Consider the following 22,292-nt stretch of genomic DNA (forward strand, 5'->3'; position numbering starts at 1 on the left):
GCTCTGCTTCAGCTTCTCTTCTCGCACGCTTAGCTGAGCACGGCCCAGACCCAGAGACCCGCGCCCTGGGAGAGGACCTGGACCTCCAGCAGAGGTTTTTAGATGGTTCTTTGGTTTATCAGTTTTATACTTCTAGGCTGCTGACTACAGCTGACAAGCTATTTAGTTTTACCCCCAAAATTTAATTTTGGAATCTATTCTCAAATAATCTCCTATTTTCAAACCTACACATTCAACTTGCTACCTGTTGACAAGAGGGCAGGAAAGGCCTCTGTTCCTCCTGGTGGCCAGAGGGAGGAGCCGCGAACAGGACCCAGGGTTAGGGACTAGGACCTGGGTGACCAGACAGTATGTCCCTACGTAAACACCCAGAAAGTGTACGGAGAAGCAGGGCGCACACCAGGACTAACCAGTGTCACAGACAGCAGGACAGACAGGTGCCTCACACACCTCTGGCCACACTGCCAGCCCTGTGCACACAGTGGTTGTTCCCGACTCGTTATTCCACTTTCACTCGCTCACCACAGGCCACCTATGTCTCAGAGGCACGAAAGATGTTTGGCCCGACTGAACTCAACTAACGTTATGTTCACAGCCAACACAATACCTACCGCGTGATGAGCAGAGAGCAGCGCAACTCCGCTCCTGCCACGTCCTCTGCGACGAGCACGCGGGCGGCGGCACTGAGGAGGGTCCCATGACAGTGTCTCTTGGACTGAGACTCTAGCAGGTCCAGGCACAGCAAGCCTCTCCCTGCTCAGCCCCTTCAGTTCAAAGCAGAGTGCTGAAAGGCACTGAGCAGGACGTGGGACAACCACTGAGACGGAGACCCAAGAAGCCTCAGGTGACCAGGGTCTCCAGTGAAATTAAATCATCACTCTTTATTCAAAATAAATAAGGCCTCTTACTTACAGGAAAGTACGAAAGTAGACTTCTATCCTCCTGACCTTGGAGACAGAAACCACATTCAGAATATGTTCATTTACAAAAGAAAGAGAAGATTTCTACATTATCAAAACTCAAAGTTGGGAACTTCAACATACATAGTTTCTTTGAAAAATAGAGATGGAGAGGAATAATTCATGAAAGAGGTCACAGGTTAGAGAACCGATTTTCATTCTGAGGCTCATTTTAGCAAATGCTCCAAATACCCCCCAATCTTTGGCCCAAAGGCCATGTCCTGAGAAGGGGCCCACTCCTGCTCCACCATGGCTGCGCAGGGCAGGGCTGGCTCACCCACGGAGAGGACACCCCCGACACACACCCTGGGCGCCTTCCGCTAACAGACCTGGCTCAGCTTCCTGCAGGACAGAGGAAGTACCCTTAGCAGCAGAGTACTCTGAGTAGTATGTTTCCAGTATTTTCCAGACTCTCAGTCTGCTCAGAGAGGCAAAACTGTACCTTCAAGGCTTAGGGAAGGTTTCCGCCAGCACAGCCGAGTGCCCGCTCAGGGGACCTGCAGCCCGGGATGCCTACAAAGGCTGCCACGTGCCTGCATGATGCCTCTCCCAACGAAACAGCCAGTCAGACACAGAAGAACTGAGAGAAGAAAAGGTCCCAGAGTCTTCTTCACACCTCCCTCCTGACTCCCACACGCAAACACACGTGAAGGCACGCTCCTTATAAATTCAAGTCCCTCATCTGAGAGGTTGAGGCCTCCAGCGACTCTTCCAGCTCCAGCGCACATCGACTGTATGCTTCCAGGTGTCTTCTCCAGATTTCAACTGGAAACGAGAAAGCACAGCTGATGAGCAGGCAGGGACAGCCGGCACAGTCCCAACAGGAAAGCATGCAGCCCAGCAGCTCGTTTCCTGCACAGGGCCTGGCCAGGACTGAACCCTGCCGTCCCCAACTGCAACGCCCCTTTGTGAACAGCATCATTACACCTCAGCACACACTGGCCTTGACACACTCCCACCGGGGACACCATTGTCCTCAAGGCCACCCTCTGTCCAGGTGCGCCTGAGACACTCACTGACAAGCCCTTCCAAGTCCCCAAGTCTGAGGTCACCTCTCAGACAATGGCCAGGACGCAGCCGGGCCTGCCCCAAGTGGCCTGCTCTCCTGCCCACCCTGACCCTTAAATCAGTCCGTGAAGACACCGAGGGCACTCGGCCTGACCCCAGACCCTCCCCAGCACTCACTGTAGTGCGGCTCTTCTTTTCCAGTGGGTGCCGGGGGGGCACCTTCTGTGGAGCAGCTGGGGCCCTGTGCGGGCGGGCTGGCAGGTGCCTGGGGCCCAGGCTCCCCCGCTAGCTCCTGGTGCACGTTCTCCAGCATGGCCTTGTACGCCTGTCGGGCCGCCTTCGTCAGCTCAACCATCTTGTGGAACTGGTCCTTGGGCAGAAGTGAGAGCACAGATAACACCCCCTGACCACAAAGGACATGGGTCCCCTGCAAACCAGTGACAGCGCCCTCCACAGGGAACAAGAGTCACCTCCACCTGGGTGCTGGGATTCCACCCAGGGGAAGAACAGGCTCCTGGCTATGGGCCTGTCTGCGGCAGCTGCTCTGTGGCAGCCGTAGGAAACCAAGGCCACCATTCCGCAAGGATTCTGCCTTGAATGGCGCCAGCCTTGAGGCTCAGGGCTGCTCTGCCAGGGACCGCAGACAACCAGCAGCTCTCCAGTTCCCTCCCACGAGCACGCTGGACAGGCTGGAGCCTCTCACCATGGTCTCACCTGGGCTCCGTCGTAGCTGAAGATGCCCACCACGCTGACGGGAACGGCCTTGTTCAGACTGCGCCCCAGAGCTTTGCGGTTGAGTGCAAACACACAGGGAATGTTCTGCTCACAGGCGTAATCAATGATGGTGTGTAGGGTGTCATCCAGGCCACCTGGTCAAAGGACAAGAAAACAACAGGGACCACATCACGGGAGCGTGGATGTGACACTGGTCGCAAAGGGCTGCTTTCTACAGGCAGAAGGCTCCCCAGCTCCTTTCTTCAATCAAGTAGGTGGCCCAAGCCAGGTTCTACCAGGAGAGAGAAGTCAGTCACTGCAGTGCAAGCTCCTGTTGCCCTCAGCCACAGGGCAGGACTCAGCTCTCCAAGAGACCTTCCTTAGCGTAACGAAACATGTCTACGCAGAGCCAGAAGTGGCATCAGTGCCTAATGGGAAATGAAGTCTTAGGTGAACTTTTACTGAAGACACTATGTGCCAGGCCCCCGATCTACTTGCTTCGTGTGCGTAAGCTCCTGCAGCCTCACAGAAGACCCTGAGGGGGAGGCTGCAGCCCACTTACAGATGGCAATCTGGAGCACAGGGTCACTGAGCATCCCTCTCCATGTCTCCGGCCCTAATGACACGACCTTGCCACAGACCCACTGCCCTCCAGTGCCTCCCAGAGAGGTGCCAGCCAGGCCGGTACTCAGGAAGAGCAGAGGGAAGAGGGGCAGCTGTGTGTGGCGTGCTGTGCCGCCAGACCAGAAGCCAGCAGCACTGAAGAATTCCTACCAACAGAGAGAACTACGTACTGGTGTCTGTGCACGAGTGATGCAGAAATCAGCACTCTTCAGACATCCAAGCAGAAGCCGGCTAGAATGTGTAATGGGAGAGATGACCCACGAACACCACCACTGAGGGTTACAGCCGGGAGGAATGAATTTATCAAGAAGCATGGCAGACTTACAGCGCAACGTCAACATGCTACTAAAACACAACAGAAAATCCCAACAAAAGGCATCTATGCTCCCAGACAGAAGGATCCAATGTCGCAAAACATCAATTCCACGTTCACTAAAACTCTGAAATACTGTAACTTACTGCAAACGGGATATTTTGAGAAACAAAAAAAAAAAGTGAGACCAGTCTTTTGAAAAAGGAAAATAACATCTGGCTGGCATCACCAGGCATTAAGTCTTGCTATCAAGCTACGAGAACATAAATAAGGGGACGCAAAGTGACAGGTGGAGGCTCCAGAAATGATCTGAATGTGTGGAACCCGAGCAAGTCAGGAAGAGCAAAATTTGGAAGCTGGAGGAGAGGTGGAAAAGGGACAACCGTGTCAGCCTCTGGAAAGATCCGTCTTAGACTGAAATACAGTCTACCTAAACAAAAGTGGAAACACAGAAGAACCAGAAAAGACCAATTAAAAAAAACTTTAATAACCTTGGCGTGGGAAGGCTGAGGAATAACATAAAATATAGATGCAATAAAAAAAAATAAAAAATACCAATATATATATTGGGGGCTGGCCCCGTGGCTGAGTGGTTAAGTTCGCGTGCTCCGCTGCAGGCGGCCCAGTGTTTCGTCGGTTCGAATCCTGGGTGCGGACATGGCACTGCTCATCAAACCACGCTGAGGCGGCGTCCCACATGCCACAACTAGAAGGACCCACAACTAAGAATATACAACTATGTACCAGGTGGCTTTGGGGAGAAAAAGGAAAAAAAATCTTAAAAAAAAAAAAAAACAATATATACAACACCTAAAGTCTCTGCATGGCCCAAAAAAGGTTAAAAAAATAGGCTAATGACGAACCAGAAAAATATTTACAATTCTTACCCAAAGGGCTAGTAACTTTCTTATAAAAAACATGCACCTTAATATAAAGATCCACACCCAGGAGACAGACGGGCAAAGAAGATGAGCCCAGAGTTCAGAGAAAACATCACGCTCTGGACAAGTGGAAAGAGGCTCAGGCTCCCTCACAAGGAAAGCCTGAATGAGACTTGCCCGAGAGGGCGGGGGGCCAGGAGCGGCGGCACCCTCTGCTCTCACACACAACCTCACACACAGACACGCCCTTTCAACTGTAGGTCCAGAACCTACAGAGGTGTTCCCAAGAGTAGGAAACAACAGTGTGTGAGGTGCGGCCTGCTCACGGTTGAGGAAGCTGGAGCAGCTGACACACCCATCAGTACCGACTGTGCGGCCCTTCAGGAGCAACACAGGGCTAGGTGCAGTGCGACGCAAGGTCCTGAGGTAGACTGTGAAGCTAAAGACACAGCCACAAATGGGGCCCCGGAGGCCACAGGTCACACACGGACTATCGAGGACACGTCTATCTGGCAACAGTGGCTGCCTGTGGGTGGCTGGAGGAATCTGGGGAGCCTGCCCCCAGCGTGGTGCACTGCTTTAACCTGGCATGTGCAACGAGGCCACAGCGGGGCCCTGCCGAGGCCCCACCCAGGCCCCCTGCATACAGACCAACTCCATACAGAACACACAACATCTGCACGGGAAGACAAGAGCTCCCAGCATCTCCATCAGCTGGAACCTGACTATGTAGGATTGTCTCATTTTCTTCCAGGAAAAGAACTTCTCAAATGCACATCCTCCCACTCTGTGGAAACTGGGAATTTCTTCTGCAGCCAGTCTGATTGGGGATTAAGGTTTAAGACCCACATCCCTTAATTCTGCCCACCCCTGCCACAGATCTACCTGAAAAATATGGAAAGTGGTAAGGAGGCCACTTCTGGGGACATAAACAAACTTCAAAGAAAAACACCAGCTGTGGGGGTAGTCTGGGAAAAGGGGGGATGGGGCAGCAGTGGGGCGAAGGGTGTGTTCCTGAGATATATTTTCAACCTGTCACAGGAGACTGACCGAGTGCCCCAAACACTGGCTGCATCGCCTCTCACTAAGGGGTCTCTCAGCCTCATGTCCACCCCAACCCCAGAGCTGACCACAACGCTAGGAAAGCAGCGTGCAGGAAAGAGCAAACGTGGTTGGCCCAGCCCTGTCCTCAGAAAGGCCTCGTGCTGGAACATGGGTTCATGGGGGGGCGCCTGCTGCCCCACCTGTGAAGAGTGGCCACGGTGCCTACCCTGCTAGTGGTGAGGCCTGCACTGAGACCGGCTTGCCTGCCAGGAGTCTGCAACTGTGGTGCATGCTGGGCCAAGGCTGCCCACGTGATCAGCCCCCAATAAAATCCCTGGGCGATGCCCTCTAACGCATTTCCCTGGCAGACGACAGTCCACAAGTGCTGTCACAGTGTGTCCTGTGTGACTCTGCCAGGAGAGGACTCGACATGTGTGCCTGGATCCCCCCACTCCACCCCACATGCCTTCCCCCTGGCGGATCCTGCTCCATCTCTTTCCACTGCAATAAGTCACAGCTGTGAGGGCTCTCCTGGAGTCCTGGAATACTCCCAGGGCACTTCTGAACCGGGCGGGGGCTTGGGCACCCCGACACAGCAGCAAAGTCCAACTGCTTTGCTAACTGACCGCCTAGCCAGTGTCACTGGTGAGAGCTGAAAGCACCTCCAAGTGCCAACTTCTCGACATGCCACGATGAGACAACCTGCAACGGGCAGAAGGCTCCACCCGATCAACTCCCACTGAAAGCTGACCCTCAGAAGGAGCAGGTCAAACGCCACGTGGAGCAAATGGAGTACTGTAACACAACCCAAGACCGTGATCTGAAGCTCACCTTTAAGGTGACAGTAAGCCACAGGCTATCTCTGCTGAGGAAGAAACATTTCTAAGACATGTAATCAAGTTCCTGATGCCTTAAAGTAAAAACCTGTAGGAAGCGTTGATTAAACAACGTATTTAAACACAAGAAATCCTGCAGATGCCTGTGGTTAAATCGCAGCTCCATTCTCTGGCACAGCCAGGGAAGAGGAAGCTGGACCGTCACCTGAATACACGCATGCCCATTTGTTTGTTTTCTAAAGATACAAATCCACAAGAAAATGCGAGATGAGAGCAAAAACATTTCTGGAAGCTAAAATGCAAACAGACAAGTGACCTAGCCGACCTAAGGCAACAGTGGGGAGAAGGCTAGAACCAGCCATCTGCACCCTAGGATCGATTCCCCAAAGCTCGGCAACCGGCCGCACTGGGTACCTTCGGAAATGGGGTGAGGTGCTGATGAGGTGACAGTAAGTCGGCATCCAGACCCACTTCACCCAGTGACGCAGGGCACTGGACCCCAAAGAGGCAGGCGCAGCTCACTGCAGGACACCGGTCCCCACATGCTCCCAGGGTGGAGGTCAAGGCCCCGCCCTTCTCCCATCCCACAGGACGGGGCAGAGTCCTCCCCTGGGAACGTGACCAGCCCAAGGGGAGTCAGAGACATGGCCCTCGGGGTGCTCTCCAAAGTGGCAGCAGCCCAACCAGCCAGGCTCCAGCAGAGGCGCTTAGACTGGGGTCCCAGGAGCAGCAGCATCCCCAAGAACTCGCTGGAAATGCAAGGTCTGGGGCGCACTGGACCTATCCAGCAGAAACTCTGGCATCTGTCTTCAGCAGCCTTCTGGGCAGCCTGACACTCGCTGCAGCGAGAGCACCCCTCCTGTACAATGAAGCTCCCGGCCTAAACGGCAGCCACACGTCCAGGCTCCAAGTCAGCTTCTCAGGAGCTGCCGAGGTCAGCAGACAGCCCAGAGCACGAGACGCTGGCGGAGGCCTCGGCCCAAGTGCAGCGCAGCAAGTCACCGGGGCCAGGGCTCCACGGGGAGAAGGAAGCTGCTCGTCACGCCTGTGCTCAGAGCCCGCTCCCTCCACGCGGCAACAGCAGCTGCGGCAAGCGCGCAATCTTCAGAACAACGAAGACAGTGCCCAGAATCTAACAACAGGCGCAGGGAGGAAAAATTCTCTAAGAAGTTTACAAGACATGGTGGGGAAATCCGTACAGGAAACAGAACCAAAAGAAAGAGGTGAGAAGAAGAGGACAAGGAACGAGAGGCCACGGCGCAGGAGGCCCAGCAGCGAGCACAGGGGCCTGGAGGCTGACGGAGGGCGACTGCAGGGGCTCAACGCACAGACCCAGCAGCCGAGGAAAGGGGCAACGGGGGCTGAGGAGGGCGACTGCAGGGGCTCAACGCACAGACCCAGCAGCTGGGGACAGGCCTGAGAGCATCGGACACAAAGTGCCCCCTCCTGGAACCCTGGGCACAAGGAAGCTCCCACAGCTTCCAGGGAGGAGGAAACAAAGGGTACAAGGCGGAAAGTCAGAAAGACTGGATTTCTAGCACCATCTCCCAAATGGGCCCCCACAGCCCTGTTTTGTCTCAGCCACTGAAGAACGTGTGCACCCCAAGATGAAGGATCGAGTGGGAGCCAACAGCACGCCCCACGGGAGCTGAGGGAGGGCACCCCCAGGACGACAGCTGCACAGGAGGCACAGGGAGCCCAGAACCAGCACAGAGGGCAAAGCTGCACAGTGCCTGATGCACCAACTGCCGACAGGAGGTTCCAGTGGCTGGCCATGAGCTTGAGGGGTGACTCACATTAAGCCCAGCATCGATCATGGTGGGGGATGCTGCCAGCACACAACCAAACAGGCAGGTCCCCTGAAACTCCTTTCTATCCTATCCAATCAGCAGGGACTGGACCTGCCCTGAGTGAGGATGACGGGGATGAGCCAGCTGGGCTGGCAATGAGCAGGTCCAGCTGCTTGGCCCCTGGGTGCCACAGATGAGTCAGGACCCCTCAAGTCTTCAGATGTAAAATGGCAGCTGGAAAAGCTCAGTGCAGGATCTGGACTGGTTCGCTGAAGGTGCAAGTCCAGCCGAGTTGACTGACATGGCCCGAGAGGACTCAGAGTGTTTGGATGAAGAGGAGGGCCGGTGTCTGAGTGCTGGCCCCTGACCACCTGACCACCAGTACCCCGACTGCACAGCCCAGGCCGACATCGAATGGGCAAGCAATGAGGGCCCCTGGGAGACATTACGGAAGGGAGTTCGCTGTCGATCCCCCATCCAACCTATCACATCCCACAAAATAACCAACCTTCCAGCATCAGGAAGACGGCCTAGCGCTCGGACAAACCCACGGCTTTACTTAGTGGACACAGACTGAACAAGGAAATCTGAAATGGACAAGAGCCCAATGCAGGGACTACCTGGCTGCCAGTCACAAAGACCCTGTGGCGTGAGTGACCAGTGACCCGCCCCAGCCCTGAGCAAACTGGCTCTGCGCCCAGCACACAGCGTTACAGAACACACCCTGTCCTGCTGCCGAGGCCCGCACCGCCGGCTGGAACCATGTCGTGGAGACCACGGGGCCTGGCTGCCTCAGTGAGGCACTTGGTGATCAGATCAACTCTGGAAACAAGATACTCAACAGAGAACAAAACAAGCCGCCTGCTGGGGCCCCGGGGGCACCCTGACAGCTGGAGGGCGCGCGCTGCGGGACCCCGGGCACCTTACCTTTCGACTGGATCTTCTCGCAGTTGGGAGAGATGATGATGCACTTCAGCTTCCTGAGCTTCAGGTGCTTGAGGACCTCCCTCAGCCCCAACACGAGCCGGCGCTTCGTCTTGGCCTTGACTGGATCCTTCTGGTACATGCGGTCTTGGAAACGGACCAGCTCTTTCAGCAGCTCCGTGACACAGGCGTCAACTTCTTTACTGAGAATCTGGCTACAGTAACTGAAAGGAACACCAGACATCGTCAGCTCCCACTGGCTGTGATGCTGCAGACGGGAGGGTGGACAGCACGGCCCCTCTCAAGAGCGCGCACCTCAACAGCCCCACTGGTCAAAAAGGCGGGATTCCTGCCTGACTGGATTTTACGGCAGGTAAGGATGGGGGTACCCTCTCCCGCTCCCAGCTACAAGGGACAAACACCTCCACACCCGCCCTCCGCCACGGCTTGCCACGCGTCCCCCTCTTGGCCATCTGCTGTGTGCCTCTCCTCATGAACACAAACATCCAGAGAGTCTACCCTGGGAGAAAGAGGGAGAACACAGGAGGGGAGGGGAGGACGCAGAGCTCCCCAAAAAATTACAGAGAAATTAAACCACGAGAGGGAACACAGATGTCATGCACCGTCACCTGACCACCCATTTCCCCAACCACAAACCTGGATTTAAGGGCACCTCTGACTCCCGTCAGGAAGACAGAGCCCTCACAGCAGCAGATCAGGCAGCCCTGAAACGTACTATCACTAGGGACCCGGAGTCTCCCACCAAGAGGATGAAAACCCGGGGGCCCAGCCTCTCAGCTTTCTGGGACCAAGCACGTCCAGGCGGGAGAACCCAGTGCTCAACACCAGCAGGAGCACAGCCCGCCCCCAGTCGCGCAGCAGGCTCAGCGCCACGGCTCACTCACTCCCTGAACCTCCGGCTGTGGATCTTGGGGCAGGCAGTGCTGTCGGGGGCCAGGTGGCAGGCCTCCACCTCCTGGAGCCCAGCTCCCAGCGGCTCTTCTGACTTGCTCTCCAGCACAGGAGCGGAGGACCCCGACTCTTCCATCCCCGCTGGAGCTTCAGAGAAAGAGGTCATGACACAGCAGCTGTGGGCTCAGCGCAGATGGGGAGGGGTCCACGGCGGGGTTGCCTGGTGGCGCCTCCCAGGGTGTTGTCATGGGAGCAGCCAGCCTGGGCACACACCCGTCACAGTCAGACATCGCTGCTGAGTGTCACAGCCGGCAGCAGAATGACAGGAATGGCTTGGGAAAAACAGAAGAACCCAGCAACTTCCTGCTCTGCCTGGAGATGCCTCTCCAACCCCAATTTAGTTACTTTTACTGTGGCAAAATATCTATAAAATTGACCATTTTAACAATTTTTTAGTATGCAGTTCAGTGGCAAAATTTACTTTCCAATTTTGAAATTTAACCAGAACAAGTTCCTATCAGAAAGTTTTAAAATCAGGTTGTTAGTTCTGAATTTCTGCACTGAAACGCTTGAGACCGTTCCTGTAGCAAGTAAGAGCTGAACTCAAACCCCTGAACTACAGGGGTGCCTCAACCTGTTTACACACCAGACGGGACTTGGTAATAGCCTACAGTTACAAACGGTTACTTCCAGAGACTTCCAAGTGCAAGTGAGGTAAGAGACCTCCAGGAGAAGGAATTCACCCGCCAGGATGGCCAACAGCACAAAGACAACAGCCCGTGGGCCAGCCTCCACCCCGGGCGGAGCTGTACAACCCCTGGAAGGCTGTGTGGCAGGAGCCGCCAAGGCTGGACGGCAGCGGACCAGGCCCTCAGTGTGCCTGGGAAATGCCAGGCAGGAGAGGGTGCTCACATCCCACATCCTGCTTCCAAAGGCCCCCATGGAAGCTCCCCGAACGCCCCCCACCACTTGGCATGCTCTGCAGCAATGACGATCTGGAACTACCCCTACAGGCCACAGACATACTCCTGGCCAGAGGGGCACACGCTGCCAGATTCCACTGGAACAACACCCAAAGGCTCGTTGGTGGGGCTGCGGTCGAGGCCAGACCTCAGGCCGGGGGTGCGGGGACCGTGGAGCCGTTCTGCTCCTCAACTGGGCGCAGAACTCACTTTGTAAAAGTCCTCAAACTGTACCCTTGCGACCTGTGATTTGTGGATTGTCCCGAACGTATTCTTAAATAAAAAGCTTACTTCAAGGTAAACAGGTACTTTTCTATGACACCGTGTCTCGCACACTCGTGGGAACGCAGCTCTGCAGCCAATGGTGTTAAATCTCACAGCTGCTTCAAGTTTCGAGGACCATCCAATGCCACACAGATCTATCTCTGGGGCCTCACTCCTGTCCCTCAGACCCCCACAAGCAGAGGCACCAGCAGCTCCGCCCACCCACGGGGACTCCTCTCACTGTCAAGCTGGGAGCCTGAACACTTCTGCATTCCTGAGCCTTGACACCGCATGCTTTCCCCACACAGGAGCCAGGGGCTGGCAAAGCTCCAGGCAGGCTGCTGCACGCACGGCTGCCCCCAATGAAGAATTCTTTAAGAAGCAACCCTCAACGGGTACCTGAGGGGTCTGCCTGCTCGAGGGCATGGTCATCACCGCCGCTCTCTGCATCCTGAGCGCCATCACTGCCGAAAGCTGGGCTCACAGCATTTTCCCGGAGACGCTGCTGCTTTCTCTCCTGACGTTCTTTCAAAATAATCTTTAAAATTAAATAAACGATTAAAACACTTAAATTCTTGTACTTTATAAGCTTTTCTGCAAAATAAGCCACCCAAGTTCAGCTTGTCAGCAGTGTGCCTGTTTGTACCCTTACTCCCTAATCCCCCGGGGGCTGGCCTAGCCCTCTTACCTGCCACCCAGGAGCAGAAAGTCCCCCTGGTGCACAGAGCAGGGCACCCAAGACCTGGGCACTGATGCAAGTGTGCAGCTCGGCAGCCACTTGGCCCCAGGCAAGACACTCATTCCCCAGCTGAGACCAACCACACCCCCAGGCTGCTGAGAAGTGAATGAAGGATGTGTGTGACAATCCTAACAGAAGGTCCACCAGAAGCGCCCACTATTCACCCAATCTAAACAGACAGGTCACTGAGGGAGCCTGAGGGTAGACAGTGTGAATGAGGAAAACGAGACTCCTATTTCTGGTTTCCTGTACATGTCATTGCAGAGCACAGGACAGAAGGGTTTCCCTGTCCAGCAGCCGAGGCCACCCTGCTTCACACACTCCACCACATCACGTGGGGAGAGCAAGGCACCATTCTGCAGAGAAGCGTGCACGCATCTTGACGCGGCACATTCAAATACGGTGAACGTTAAACTCGAACAGCCTAAGAGCTGAAAGGAGGCCAGGGCCAGGGAGAGTGAGCAGGCCTCCCAGCGCCCCGTTTCAATGAACGCCACACACCTTCTTCAACGAGGTGGGCTTCTTGGCTTTGGGGACCTCTCTCTGCTTCCCCTTCTTCATCAGGGGGGCGCTGGAGTCCAGGGGGTTGTGCGGGGTCTTCACCTGGCTGAAGCGGTGGCCCTTCTGGGACATGGCGTCTTTGGAGAGGACCGGCACCGCTCCGACTGCAACACAGCAGGACACAGGCCTCAGGCCGCGCCTGTGGGCCGCCCGCCTCAGGGCCCCACGCCGCCCGCCTTCCTCATCCTCACCAAACTGTCCCTAGACCTTCTTCCAATTGGCAATGGTTCTCAATAAAATCTAGCACCTTTTGGTAGAGATCTAAAACATTTATTGCTTAACTGTAGTCGAATCTCCTGGTTCCCAGTAGTCTGCTGAGGTGTGGATCTCACTTTTGGACAAGGATATTTTCAGGTAGTTCGTATTTAGGCCGGCTCTTCTGAGTAAGTCTCCGCCACCACCTTCAGCTGACAGTGCCTTTGCCGAAGTCGGCCACTAGTTTCGCATGTTTATCTTCTATCTAGCTACCTTATAAATTTAGCCCTTACAAGACTCTAATACTACTTCTGGTTGATTCTCTTGAGTTTTCCAGACATAAACATACTTTCCAAATCCCCTCACATGCAGCAGGTGGCAATCCCTGCACACAGTCGACACAGCATCACCACTACTACCGGAGACTTCCACTGCACCTTCCAGATCTGCTCCACTTCCCACCTTGTTCCTGCTCCAAGGAAACAGTTCACTTGTGCATGTGTTTCCCACTCTTCAGGAAAACTTCCAAGCACACACCAAAGAAAAGACAACAGTACAACAACAAACCCCACGTACCTACTGTCCACCTTGAACAACCATCAATATTTTTCCTAACATTCTTTAGCCCGCATTCCCTAATTCTGGCATAGCCCGTTTAAGTTGCTGGTGTTCTGTCAGTTGCCTATGTCCAGTAAGTCTCACCTGCCCAGTTCCCTGCTTCAGAGCACGCAGGCCCTCTACACCCTGCTCCAGGCTGCTTCTAGCGGTGGCCATGGCACAGTAGCTCATCTTTGGAGCCTTGCTCCCATGCTATGCTTGAAAAGTACTGGTGACTGTCTCTGTTGTTCTCATCAGCTCTGCTTGACAGGCAGCCCTGTACATCTGCTCACTCACCCCAACTCCAATGCCACCTCCAAGTTCAGAACCTCAACTGGCCTCCTGCAACACCTGCCACCCAGGCCCTCCAGCCCTGGTCCCTCCTATCTGCACCCCACTGCCAGGCAACTCTTCACAGAGCGTTAACAGTGGGTCTTGGGGAGTCCCTTCCCAAGGCAGAATGAGGAGGTCAACCAACCTTCCCCCAAAAGCAGCCATCAAGCTGGACAAAACTGCCAAAACAATCATGTCGGCCCTCCAGAAAGTGACCAAAGGCCCACCACAAACCGAGGAGCGTCCACTAACTCCAGGTGAGGACAGCCTGGTCGGGGGTCTGGCCTGGGCTGCTCCCATCCTATCCCTGCTCTGCTAATTCGACCCAGGCAGAAAGGCGGGGAAAACCAGCAGCTCCACTGTTTCTGCCTTTAGAAGGGGCTTGCTGGATTTAGAGTGTGGTCACTCAGAGAGGTGATCTTGGCAAACAGGGAGGGCGCAGCAGCTCAGCCAGCCTGGGGTGCCATCCTCTGTGGGCAAGTACAGAGCCGCTGACCAGGTGGAGCCTTCCAGGATTCCCAGGAGGAGAGCAGCCTCAGGGAGATGCACACCCCATACATCTGGGCTGGCTCTGTGCGTGTGCAGCAAGGCAAGAGCCAGGCTACCCACACACTCCTAGGCAATGTCAGAGCCCACATGCATGTATAGGAGACACAAGGCCCAGCAGAAACTGCGCCAGGCAGACCTGACCATGGCGTGAGGGCTGAATGAGCTCTGAGCCCACACAGACCTGTGAACACACAGTGGAGGTTGTGTAGTCTCAAGATGTTTGAGCACAACCTCTGACCCATCTGTGCTCTGTAGACACAGGGGTGATGCCTGGCAAGGCAAGCCAAAAACAAAACAAAAACAAGAAAACATAAGCAGAGACATCAACCACATACCACGGGGAAGACAGCCTGCAGATTCAGATCAGGGCAGTTACTTAAAAGGAAGAAAACCATCACCATCATTACTCTAAGAAAGAAAAAATCATAATCCAGAGTTGCTATATTAATCAAAACATTCAGTATTAAACAAAAAATTTTGAGACTTTCAAAGAAACAAGAAATTGTGATCCATAGTAAGGAAAAAGGAACTTAACAGAAACTGTCGTTGAGTGTCCCCAGCTGCAGGATGCAGCAGACCAAGACTTCAAGGCAACTACAAGAACAGATTTAAACAAAGGATTTCAATAAATAGAAATTATAAAGCATGGTGGCTGAACAGATTTGAGATGGTAGAAAAATCAGGGAACTCAAAGATAAATCAATAGAAAATATTCCATTTAAAGAAAGACTTAAAAAGACTGAAAACAATGAGCAGAGCCTCAGAGACCTGTGGGGCAGCATCAGGCTGTCAATACACAATCATGCGTCACTTAATGACGGGAACGCCTTCTGAGAATGCATCATTAGGCACCTTCACCGTGTGAACATCAGAGTGTAATTACACAAACCTGGACAGTAGAGCCCACTACACACCTAACGGCCACACGGCAATCATCTCATAGGACCACCATCATACATGCGGTGCATCACTGACTAAAACATCATTATGCAGCACGTGACTGTACATAGAATGGGAGTATCAGGAGAGGAGAGAGGGAACAACAAAAATTCTTTGAAGAAATAATGGCCCTAAACTTCCCAAATTTGATGAAAACATTTATCTACAGAGCCAAAAACTACAACCAATCAAAAGTAGGATAAATACAGAGCTCCACACCTGGACACATCACAGTCAAACTGCAGATGGTCAAAACAAAGAGAAACTATGGAAAAGCAGGAAGAGACTGAACAACGCGTCACAGAAAGGGGAACAATTCAAGTCATACTTGACTTCTCACTGCAAACAGTGGAAACCAGAGGGCAGTGGAATGACATTTAGTCTTGGAGAAAACTGTCAATGAGGAATTCTATACTCAGAAAAACTAGCCTTCAAAAAATGGAAGCAAAATAAAGATGTTCCTAAATAAACAAAGACAGAGAGTCTGCTTCTTAGAGAGCTTCCGGACAATACGAAAGGAAATGCTTCAGAAGAAGGACTGGAAGAAGTGACACCAGATGGCAACTGAATCCACAGGAATAAAAACACTAAAATCACAAATATAAAACTGGTAAATGTGAGCTTTTTCCTCATTTCTTCTCTCAACTTCTTTAAAAGATATGACTGCATAAAGCACTAATTACAATGCTGTATGTTTGCTGTAACCTATGACAACAGCTGCCCAAAGGAGGAGGAAGGAAACAGTCATACTGGAGTAAAGGCTCTCCAACACATCAACTAAGACTTACAATGTAATCCCTAGAGAAACAAAGAAAATAATTTTTAAAACTAAAGAAAAAAATCAACAAAGGAATCAAAATGGTACTCTAAAAATATTTATTCAACATAAAAGAAGGCAGTTAAGGAGCAACAGAGGAACAAATAAGACAGAATCAGAATAAAATAGCAAAAGCATAATAAATCCAACCTCAGTAACAAATACATTAAATGTGAATGGACAAAACACCCCACTCAAAAGGCAGAGACTGCCAGACTGCATAAAGGAAAGATATGACCCTTTGCTGTCTACAAGAAGCATATCTCAGGTTTAATGACAATGTCAGCTAAGTGGCCAGGGCTACTCTTCCCCACGCTGCTGGTAAACGTGTGCCTCTCCCCCTCCTCAACCCAGCCAGCCTGCTTGGAAGACCTGATCCAGGCTCCAGAACATACGTGAGACCCCAAAGACCTGTGAGTTAAGTTGTGTTCTAGCCACAAAGCCTGCAGAGGGGTATTTGGCATTGTCAGCTAAAAATAAAGAGGAATTTTGAATTCCATTTGGTTAATTTTTACTTCAGACGGTTCCACTAGTGATGTCAAAAGGGAAGGTAACAGGATTTGGGCATTCCTGGAATCTCTGGTCAAAATATCATTTCAATACTGTCAAGATCCCAGCCTCACAATCCAACTGCCTCAAACTACTTAAAAATATGATGTGAGGGAACGCCTCGCCCACGCTTCACTAAACTGTTTACTTCATACATGATTCCAGCCAAAATGTCCAACTTGAACCTAGTTGCAAAAGAGCCACCTCCTACCCCCTCAGAGGCAGTTCCTCCCCTTTTCCTGCTTTCACCTTTGACTGGAGGTCTGGAACATTCAGTCCATAGTTTACACGTGGAATAAACAGGTGTCAGACATAGTTATTCCACTTTATACTGTTACAGACTTCATGGATCCCTCTGCCTGACACGACCACCTGGTTGCCTCCATCCACCACTGCAGTCCCTGCGAGCTGACCTGCTGGGCTCTGAAGAGGGGTGTGCTGAACTGTGCACACTGTAGTGCAATACTGGTACACTGCAACACTCAAGAGAGCACACAAGAATGGATATGGGACAAGACGTAAGCTGAATGGTGTGAGACCAAGCTCCGCTTTAGCACCCTTTCCTGTTCTCACATGCATTCGCAATGAAGTCCTATCACAACAGGGGACCTCAAACCGCTGACTGCTGGCACTGCCCTCTCCTCCTCCAGTTATGATTCAACACCAACAATGACAGAACTATCGCCACTGAGTGTGGCCGCCCCTCCTCAATTTCCAACTAGTCAACACCACATACTTCTATGAAGTATGGAGAGAACCTCATGCAACAAAAGACTTCCCGGCAGGCTCCCCGGGTTGCTATACTCCAGAATCAGAGGCTGGGCAGGGCACTGTGCAGATTCCTCTGGGGGTGATACAGGGTACACACGAAACACTTGCTCTGAAACACGTCCAGGCTATGCTAATGTCTGCTGGGAAATGAGTGAAGCCCTGCAGTGTGCATGGATATGTATGTGCGTGTGTGTGTATATACTTATTTTCTACACATTATGACGTTTTGACATCCTAAAATCTTTCTAGCTAGGGAGAGTCTGCCCCGAACGAGGCAGCCACTCTGAGAGACAGCAACAGCACGCCTGTGACATGCAAACCAAACAAGCCAGAGCCAGACCTCCGCTACGCGACCAGTGCCCAGGAGGGAGTACCCTCTGTCTTAATCACCCCAGCGCCAGGTACCAGACAACTGGGGACCACACTGAAACCTAGAACTCACCAAGATTATCCAAACTGGCCAATCCCAAACCACGTGCCCTGCCCTGCCTCACCTTTCCAGTGGAAACCCCAAAAAAGGCCCTGGCCTAAACCCAGGGGTATAATAAGCATTTTCTTTTTTCTTGAGTCCCTCCCATGTCCTCTCATGACTACATCTGACTGACCATCTCACCAAAAAGTACAAAATAAGCCCAATGCTAACTGTTGAGGACAAGCTGAGTTGGCCCATAGACAATCCATAAATTATCAACTTCCACCAAAGCACCTGGATTGGTCTGAAAACAGTGATACACAGCAAGAGCACTCCAGGCTTTTGCCAAGACAAGACAAGTTGAGAAAACCAAGTCGGAGGGAACGCTATCTAAGGGGGCAGTGGTCTCAAGCTCTGGTGCATCTAAGAATTACTCAGACACGTGATGTGAAACTGGATCCTGATATAAAATGACCAAAATTGTTGAGACAATCAAAAATTTTAAATAGAGACTGGAAACAAGATGATGACAAGAAATAATCATTAATATTATTAGATGGGAGGATGGCAGGGTAATTCAGTTAAAGATAAAATCACCATCAGTTAGAGATGCTGACTGAGGTGCTTATAGATGAAATGACCTACAAGTTTCTTTAAAATACTTCAGGGAAAAAAAAGTAGGGTTACAGATGCAACAAGACTGGCAAAATGCTGATAATCGTTGGAGCTGGGTAAGGTGCACATGGTGGCAGAGTTCATCATATTCTCTCCACTTTTAATGATGTTTTAAATTTTCCATAATAAGAAGTAAAAAACAAAGACAAAAGAAAAATTCCCACTCCCAGATCCCGTGCCTGGCGCGTCTAACATACCGCATCTGAGGCGTGCCCAAAACCTGCATTTTCAGCCTGCTCGCAGGTAAGGCCATTGCAGGCGGTCCTGGGAAGACAGCGCGACAACACAACACTGGGTTCAGGAATGCACTGTCCACTGGTGCCTCAGCCACCGCACTCCAGCTGACATTAACTGCATCCAGACATTTTAAGATTGTACTCCAGGCTTTTAATAAAGATCACTATGACAGTGTCACATAAAACTTGCTTCCGCTGTAGCCCCTTAAGGCTATTTAGGAAATTGCTCACTATATCATTCAACAACCCATATAAAATGATCCAAGGGAGAAACAGCGTTTAGAATCTTCAGCTTCAAAAATATCCCACCTCCACCCCCACCACAATAGCTAAAATTAAGAAGAGCAACAGTTATACCAAACGTTGGTGAGGATGTGGAACCACTAGAACTTCCCACACATTATTAGTGAGTGTAAAACAGTACACAAGCAGTTTGCAAGAAGATCTGGCAAATTTATAAACTAGATATATACCTACCACGTGGCTGAGCAATTCCACTCCCAGGAGAATTGAAAACAGCTACTCAAACACACACGTGTACACGAATATCCATAGCATTATTATTCACAACAGCCCAAAGGTGGAAACAACCCAAATGTCCATCCACCAATGAATGGACAAACAAATTGTGGTCAATGGACTATGACTCAGTCATAAAAACTAGTGAAACACTATACATGAAGACGGACGCGAATCTAAGACATGCTAAGTGAAAGATCGACATGAAAGGTCACATGTTGTATGATTCCATTCATACAAAATGTCACAGGCAAATCCACAGGGAAAACACAGACCAGTTGTTACCAGGGGCTGAGAGGATGGGGAAAATGGGAGCTTAATGGGTACAGGGTTTCCTTTTGGGGTGATGAACATGTTTTGGAACTAGACAGAGGTGGTGGTGATGTATTAAATACCACTGAATTGTATACTTTAAAAATAGTTAATTTTATGTTATATGAATTTCACCTAATAAAAACAAAAAGCAACTACTGATATACATACACAGCAGGAGCAAATCTCAAAAATACTGTGCTGAGTCAAAGAAGCCTTACACAAAGGGGCGTACACTGTAAGATTCCATTTCTATGAGCTTCTAGAACAGGAAAAACTAACCTATGGCAGAAAAAAATCAGAGCCAAGTGTGCTTAGGGCAGCAGCCAGGACTGGCTAGAAAAAGCCTGAGGAAACTTTCAAGGGTGCTGGTGGGCTCTATGTGGCTGGGAGCTCGGGTTACACAGAATTATCTGTTTGCCAAAACTCTTCAAATGGTGCACTTAAGATCCATGCATTTCATCATTTGCATATTTTACCTCTGAGGGAAAAATAAGAGAACCATAAATAAATATTGAACTCTAGTTAATAAATGCTGCAACACATAGGATATAAAATATATTGAAGTGTGCAACTTATTTTGAAACGAGAACTAAAACATACTGATGGATGGCTAGATCACAGTCAGCCTACTTTTCCTGAAAGGGCCAGACAGTACCTATCTTGGGCTTAGAAACACATGCGTGCTGCAATACTTGACTGCCGTTACCGCTCCCAAACAGCCACAGATAATCAGATGAAGAGGTACCAGCTGTGTTCTAATAAAACTTCTATTTACAAGAGGTGGCCAGTGGGCCATAGTTTGCTGACCCCTGGGATGCTTATGTGACAGAAAGAAACAGCTAGCAATCGTACAGTGTAGGTGGTGAGTACAGAGTTCACTATACATTTACTCGGCTTTTCTGGATGTTTGAAAACTTTCCAGAGAAAAAAGATCCCACCTCCCCTGAAGAGACAGATCACGCTCAGCAGTCCTGAGACTAAAGCCATAGTAAACAGCACCAGTTAGGGAGGCAGACTGAGCTACTTACAGGCGAAATGATAGGACGCCTACAAGTTGCTTTAAAATGCTTCAGAAAAAGAATAAAGTAAGCTTCTTTACCATTTCCCTGGGTACTTGTATTTTCTTTTTAAAAATGCAGTTATATTTCAAATAAATAAATAAACTGCCTCAGAAGGAGGAAATATACTTAAAAGACTATACTGGCGAATGTGCATGTTTCTTTCTATGACACACTGCCAATTTCACCTGTCTTGGCTCTAAGGCAAGCTGTTTCAGAAGAGAGGATGATGGCATCAGCATTGAGCTTACGCAATGAGCTGCATCCCCGTGCACAAGCAGGTCATTCGTTTCTATGAGATGCAGCTTCCTAAACTATACAGGACACTTACATACCCTAAGATTTTTAGGTACACAATGTCATCATATAAATGAGGAACTCATCTTTTAATAAGATCTATTTCTTAAAGTCATCATATTTAAATAACTTTTAAAACATCTGTGGTAGGGGCCAGCCCCGTGGCTGAGTGGTTAAGTTCGCGCACTCCGCAGCAGCGGCCCGGGGTTTTGCTGGTTCGGATCCTGGGTGCAGACATGGCAGGGCTCATCAGGCCACGTTGAGGCAGCATCCCACATACCACAACTAAAAGGACCTACAACTAAAACATACAACTATGTACTGGGGGGATTCGGGGAGAAAAAGCAGGAAAAAAAAAAAAAGAAGATTGGCAACAGTTGTTAGCTCAGGTGCCAATCTTTAAGAAGAAAAAACCACAAACATTTGTGGCAAAATATTCCTAACATCAAATGTACTATTCTGTTCTTAAGTGCACAATTCGGTGCGATTAATTACATTCACAATGTTGTGCAACCACTGCCACTATCCATTTCCAAAACTTTCTCATGCTCCAAACTGAACATCTGTCCCCATTAAACAGTAACTCCCCATTTCCCCTCCCCTTAGCCCCTGTAACCTCTAAGCTATTCTCTATCTACGAATTCACCTATTCTAGATACTTCATGTAAGTGGAATCATACAATATTTTTCCTTTTATGACTGGCTAATTTCACTAAGCACAATGTTTTCAAGGTTCATCCATGTTGTAACATGTGTCAGAATTTCCCTCCTTTTTAAGGCTGAATAATATCCCATTGTATGCATTAACCACATTCTGTTTATTTATACATGTGTTGATGGACACTTGAGGTGTTTTCACCTTCTGGCTATTGTGAAGATGCTGCTATAAACACTGGCATACAAGTATCTGAGTCTGTTTTTAATTCTTTACGGTAAAGACAGAGGAGTGGAATTGCTGGGCCATATGATAACTCTATATATAGTATGTTGAGGAACTGCCAGACTGTTTGCCAAAGTGGCTGCCCCATTTTACATTTCCACTACATAGTACAAGGGTTCCAACTTCTCCACGTGCTTGCCAATGCTTGTTGTTTTGTTTTTGATTATAGTCATCATAGCAGATGTGAAGTAGTGTCTCACTGTGGTTCCGACCTGCATTTCTCTAATGACTAACGTTGAGGATTTAACACGTGTTATTGGGTACCTTCTTTGGAGAAATGTCTTTTCAAGTCCTTTGCCCATTTTGTAATGGGGGGGTTTGTCTTTGTTGTTGAGTTGCAGATTTGTTATTATATATTTGGATATTAAACCTTTAGCAGATATATGATTTGCAATATTTTGCAAAATTATCGTGCTTTCAGCATCCTACCTAAAAGTTCACTGTCTAATCCCAAGTAATGAAGATTTACCCCTGTTTTCTCCTAAGAGTTTTATGGTTTTAGCTCTTATGTTTAGGCCATTGATGCATTTTGAGTTACTTTTTGCATATGGTGTGAGGC

At 50.4% G+C, this 22,292-nt stretch overlaps 1 protein-coding gene across 3 annotated transcripts in view; it reads right to left on the reverse strand.

Moving 5' to 3' along the window:
• Positions 1-856: 856 nt before the first annotated feature.
• The window catches only part of LOC124233878 (selenocysteine insertion sequence-binding protein 2-like), a 39,422-nt gene continuing 17,986 nt past the window's right edge, over positions 857-22,292 (reverse strand). For 2 of the 3 annotated variants that reach the window (XM_046651139.1, XM_046651138.1), the window contains 7 exons: positions 12,472-12,635; positions 11,631-11,769; positions 9,999-10,152; positions 9,097-9,317; positions 2,682-2,836; positions 2,145-2,337; positions 857-1,724 (listed from right to left, as the gene is read on the reverse strand). In XM_046651139.1, the coding sequence (XP_046507095.1) occupies positions 1,621-1,724; positions 2,145-2,337; positions 2,682-2,836; positions 9,097-9,317; positions 9,999-10,152; positions 11,631-11,769; positions 12,472-12,635 (1,130 nt within the window). In that variant the 3' untranslated portion in view covers positions 857-1,620. The other variant, XM_046651140.1, reaches the window with a different exon arrangement.

Source organism: Equus quagga, unplaced genomic scaffold, assembly GCF_021613505.1.
Source record: "Equus quagga isolate Etosha38 unplaced genomic scaffold, UCLA_HA_Equagga_1.0 268.1_RagTag, whole genome shotgun sequence".
Lineage (NCBI taxonomy): Eukaryota > Metazoa > Chordata > Mammalia > Perissodactyla > Equidae > Equus > Equus quagga.